Genomic DNA, 5,314 nt, shown 5'->3' with positions numbered 1-5,314 from the left:
CGCGGTGCCTCGAGGCCATCTAGCCAGCAAACAGCCTTGTACTCTGAGCCCCGGACAACGCCCGCGGCTCGTTCTCTCGGCGCATCTGGAGCAGGCGGCGCCACCCGAGGTCGGTCACCAGCACGAGCACATGTAGATTTCCCATCGCAGGAGACTGGGCCCGTCCTTCAAATCGGCCCCGAGCATGTGAGACGATCACGGCGGAACTTCAATAATAAGCGACTGTACCTACCGTCTTCAAGAGATGTTGTACTGGCATTACCAGGTGGCAGAACCTACTCGCAACCTAGCCAGTCAAGACCTCAATGTACTCCCGCAAGTCGCCCGCACGAGCCTGCACGCTCGTGCTCCTTGGCCCCTGATGAGACCCCGCTGGCGGGCGAGGAGCGGGAGCCAACTCTGCCCCATCAAGATGATCTGATGTCTAGCATCATGGTCTCTGTGGCCGACGCTGTGGAGTCAGAGGATCAGTGTCGGGATCGTGAGCACGCTAAGAAGCAGCGCCAGGTGCAGCGTTGGGTCAATGAGGTATTACCGGGCATGTTCCAACCCTACTTGCGGCTACTCCGCACGACCGCGTCCCTTCGCAACGTACAGCGGGATGTCACTCTGTTGTGTAGCTGCGCGGGCAGAAGCAGCCGCTCGTTGACGCTGAGTTGCGTCTATTTCAATCGTGAGTAGTCTGAATATACTGCCATGGACAGATGTACTCACATAACGAGCAACAGACCTTGAGACCATCAATATCAAGACCTGCCATTGCTCGCCTGCTGCTCTGCAACTCGTCGCTCGCGGATTGTTTCCTTGTGCCCCTCAGGCTCCGACACTCGCGGTTGACATCTCCCTCCTTCAATTCACGCATGCACTCTTTGTACGACTCCCCCCCAACACAACATCATTCTGCGAAACCCTTGAGGTGTTCCTGGAGTCCCGAAACTACAAGCTAGCATCAAGGGTATGGGACTTCACCGAAAGCTGTATTGATGTGACTTACATGCATTGCTTAGGAATCATTGCACCGGTGTTTTGGAACACTCTGCTGTGGTATTCAAACCTCGCAAATTATACAAACCACTCCGTCAGCGACGTCATCCAGCAGTCTAGAAGACTCATGAACATGGACATTAATGTGGAGGAAAATGTGGACGAAGTGCAGGATTCATACGATGATGGTATGCAGTATCATCAGTGCTTTTGTACGAAGCATACTGATCAGAATAACAGATCACTCGCGAACAAATACAGCACCGTCTGCCGGTCCGTCAGCGAGGCATAGTGCTACGACAGGGAAGCCTGCTGCTGGCGCGCGGCGTGCAAGCGAGTATTTGCACGCGTGTTGCCCTTTATGTTTCGGTTCAGAGTATACACACCAGAGAGCTGGAATGTAAGTCATGCCACAGCAAAATGTATCTTTTCTGGCAGCTCACGCTCTGCAGTCCCGACGTCATCGTTTGTCTGGATGTGTGCTTCACGCAGAAGTGCTGCAAGGGGAAAGCCGGCACTCGTGATCCGCCGCGTGCCCATCCTGACACAGTGTTCGTTCCCGAGGAAGAAGTAAAGACCATGGAAGACATCGTTGAGTGTACACGACGGGGTGGTGGCCAAGGTGTACCACTCTCGTCCGAGGGCGACGACATCGTAGAAGGCGATCTCAAGCTCCCGAATTCTGTGCTAGATGGCTGTAACGACTTGTTTACTGCGGCGGATGAACACCGTCAAAAGGCTAGTACACAATTCTTTGCAGATACGGGGCTCATGGCCATGCTCTGCTGGCACAATCAAGTTCTCTGGCTCGTCAACATGACCTCTGCGGGCGAGAAGCAGCACTACGCCCTTGTCCTTGTGCGCCGCCTGTTCGACCATCTACCAACCTACATCACAGTAGGACTTCTGTACGACATCGCCTGCCAACTCCATCGAAGTATTGTCAAATGGGGATTTCTCGGGCCACTCGCAAGCCGCCTCATGTTTGCTATTTCTGTCTTCCATGTGTTCGGGCATCAGTGGCCTTGTCAGTTGGTGTACCACCCCCGCAAATGTACAGGGTTTGGGCTTTCGGATGGCGAAGGATGCGAGAGATTCTGGAGCTCTATCCAGAGGCTCATTCCCTCACTGCGAGTGTCTGGGGGCCGTGCTCGATCATCTTCGTATTCTCTTGTCGCACATGACCTCAGTATCACCAGCGCTTGTTCATGATTGACACTCAAGTCCAGCACCTCGATACACAGTCGTTGTGAAAGCTCGGACATTGGCTCCACCGCAAGTGGTACCAGTGTGAAAGCCGACTGCGCACTGCACAACACGAGGTGCAAGAATCTGGTTTCTCTTTGCAAGAGCTCCGAGACGAATGGCGCTCCCAGGTGGAGGCACAGACCAAACCAGCTCCGAGTATGTTCCCCCGTCTGTCTGTCTAAGTATGAAGCTTACCTCGGGCTGAATAGAGTGGTCAAATAATCGAGTAGCAAAGATGGTCGAGGCTATTCTGGCCTTGCAGAAGAGTCAGCTATCGTACGACGAGTCCATACGAGGACTGGAGGAGCAACTGCTTGTGGGTAACAGTCAGATTGACTATCAGCAGCTCGACCTGCAGTTGTCAGAGGCCCGTGGGAAGCGGGCGCAGATCGTTACCTCAATCATGCGCAAACGTGCAGCACTCGGTGTGGACGAGCGTGCGCAGCTAGCTCGTCTTACCAAGAACAAGTACCTGCAGCTACAAATGAATGCATGTGCCCTCAAGCAGCGCATCCAAGACCGGCTTCACCAGCGCAAGTTCGAGCTTGACCGGTTTGAGCGCTCTTATCGCCAGACCACAAATAGTATGTGTTGGTATATCTTGTGTTGTCAATAATACTGAATAATGAATCAGAGCACAAGCTGAGCAGCCATGTCGAGTCTGCAGTCAAGCGTCAGGAGCCCGGTATACTCAAGCTTGCCAAGTCCTACAATATGCTATGTGAGCAGATATTGACCTTGGTGCGCCAGCGCAAGGCACCTCACTTTGCCCTCGCTCCTGAGCCTATCCAGAGTAATGGCTTGTTCAAGCTTGATGTGGATGATGATATCTGGCAGGATGTTGGTCTGGAGGATGACGACTTTGTGGTCAGGGCTTCTGGCTCAGATGAATCTCAATTGGCCATCCCCCGATGGCTGGGCGATGAAGCGGTGCGATCTGCAATCAAGGCTCAACTGATACTTGACCGGTGCATAGAAGAGAGGGACCACTTGTCTGTTGAGCGATGTACCATGCAGCAGTGGATGCAGGAAGAATGGAGATCCCTTGAGCATGCTATTGCTGGTGCTGGTAAGTGTGGATCTGCTGCAATAACTGTCCATCTTCTCTGACAATGGTTAGTTGAAGATCCAGATCTAGAATTCCAACTCATTATCCGTCGTGATGAGTTGTGTCGCTTGTGCGTGACATGGCAAAAGCATGTGAGTGCAATCCCTGGTGCTCATCCAATGTCTGCATCATGGGGTCCTTCAGAGTGCCAGCTGAATGAGGCTGCACTCTATGAGATCTCTGAGTCTGCAGACTTGGATGAGCATCCTCAGCCAGAATCACATCAGCATTCCACAGATGAAGAGGATGATGACTGTGATTTTGACTATGGGGCTTGCAACTCTGATCATGAAGTTGATGGTGATCTCTTGGATGCTGCAGAGGCAACTGCCTTGATAGATGCCTACCATACTACATCTGAAGTTGACCTTGACTTTGATTTCAGTGGTCTGACTGATCTAGATGATCAGACTTTGTTTCTACCTATGGACAGTCCTTCCCCTAGTAAAAAGAGACATAGATAGGCTTGTAGATTTAGAACTAAAATTATGACTTGTTGCTCTGGGTTACCCTTAGTAATTGTGGGACTACCTGCAATGACTGTGGGACTACCTGAATTGTATGTGGGACTACCTGCAATGAATGCAGGACTACCTGCAATGAATGTGGGAAGACCTCCAATTAATGTGGGATTACCTTGAATGAATGTGGGACTACCTGCAATGAATGTGGGACTACTCAGAATGACTATGGGACTACCAGGAATGGCCATGGGAATACCTGGAATGGCCGTGGGACTACCAGGAATGGCCATGGGACTACCCAGAATGGTCGTGGGACTAAATACCCATCATGATGGGACTACATCATGCTGTTGTACTCCTGAGACTACTGTACAAAACAGAAGAAATATCCTGACCTGGAGATTATTAATCATGTGCATTGACTGACTGGCTATATTCAAACAAATATTGTTCCTTTTATCCAACTGAGCAGCAGATGAGGAATGTGACCTATACAGATGCCCCCAAACTCTGATACTGGGTTGAATAGGCAGTGATGTAATTGAGTTTGTGCTGTGATCAATGTGACATATGAACAGGGTATCAACACATCAGCTGACATTAAACAATTCAGTTAATGTGTCTTTTGCCACAGTTCAAATGTAAAGCACGAGTACTACTTGTCAAATATGGTACACCAGTTACTCCATTGTTCTCTTTTACCCACAATAGCTTGTATGTTGCAGGTGCCAATGGTACCTGTGATGCTACTTCAATTCAATAACACATGGATACAATGGATGGACCATTGTATAGCTGCTGATACAAATTCTAGGTGCTCAGTGGTACTATCTAGAAGTATACCCAAGACCCTTCTGAGCAATAACATTGCAGGCTAGTGCAATATTTAGTACCTATGGGATGTCCCAACAGACCCCTGACACCCTGTGACCTGTGACAATACAGTGGGATATGCCACATATCCCATAGGGAACACAGGAACAAAGGTCCCAAGCGGGTGAGACCGGTAGGACATCCCACGTCCCACTGCATACAAGTGGTCTAACAATGCGTGGGCCCACCCCATGGCCCACATACATGTCCCACACATGTGGTAAGACCATCTGAAAAAGGCTACTTAGCCACAACCTAGTGGTCAGAAAGATGTGGCTAAGTAGCCCTCATAGGGGGTGACTGAAGTGGCCAGTGGCGAATCCTCGGGGCCACGGACTACGCGCAACGAGCTGGCTAATGAGCCCAGCTGCGTCACGACGCACGACGTGTCTGGCGTGCAAATGAGCACGACTGGCATGTCTCCTACTCCTTATGCAACACCCATCCATTGTGTAGGAAGTACGTCGAGCTCGGGGCTCGATGTGCTATCTGCCGATAAGTATTGTAACGCGCGCAATGCACATACTGGAGTGATCGCCGCGCTGTCCAGCAACCCCAATGGCTTCTCACCGACTCCGGTGACGATCACACAGGGTAGTACGACAACCGAAGAGGTTGTCATACAACATTTTCACCA

The 5,314-nt window shown here is 51.0% G+C and overlaps 1 protein-coding gene across 1 annotated transcript; it reads left to right on the top strand.

The window, feature by feature from the left end:
- Positions 1–432: 432 nt before the first annotated feature.
- On the top strand, positions 433–3,676 carry B0H18DRAFT_1088385 (uncharacterized protein; the record flags this gene model as incomplete). Its single annotated transcript, XM_048032235.1, has 11 exons — positions 433–655; positions 723–955; positions 1,225–1,261; positions 1,288–1,360; positions 1,401–2,118; positions 2,175–2,207; positions 2,241–2,388; positions 2,442–2,816; positions 2,867–3,301; positions 3,353–3,524; positions 3,553–3,676. The coding sequence occupies 11 exons, from the start codon at positions 433–435 to the stop codon at positions 3,674–3,676; spliced, it is 2,571 nt and encodes an 856-aa protein (XP_047885502.1).
- Between the last annotated feature and the right edge of the window lie 1,638 nt (positions 3,677–5,314).

The sequence above is a fragment of the Fomitopsis serialis genome, assembly GCF_022376445.1.
Source record: "Fomitopsis serialis strain Sig1Antser10 chromosome Unknown B0H18scaffold_231, whole genome shotgun sequence".
In the NCBI taxonomy this organism is placed as follows: Eukaryota; Fungi; Basidiomycota; class Agaricomycetes; order Polyporales; family Fomitopsidaceae; genus Fomitopsis; species Fomitopsis serialis.
This window is presented reverse-complemented; position numbering and strand designations above follow the sequence as displayed.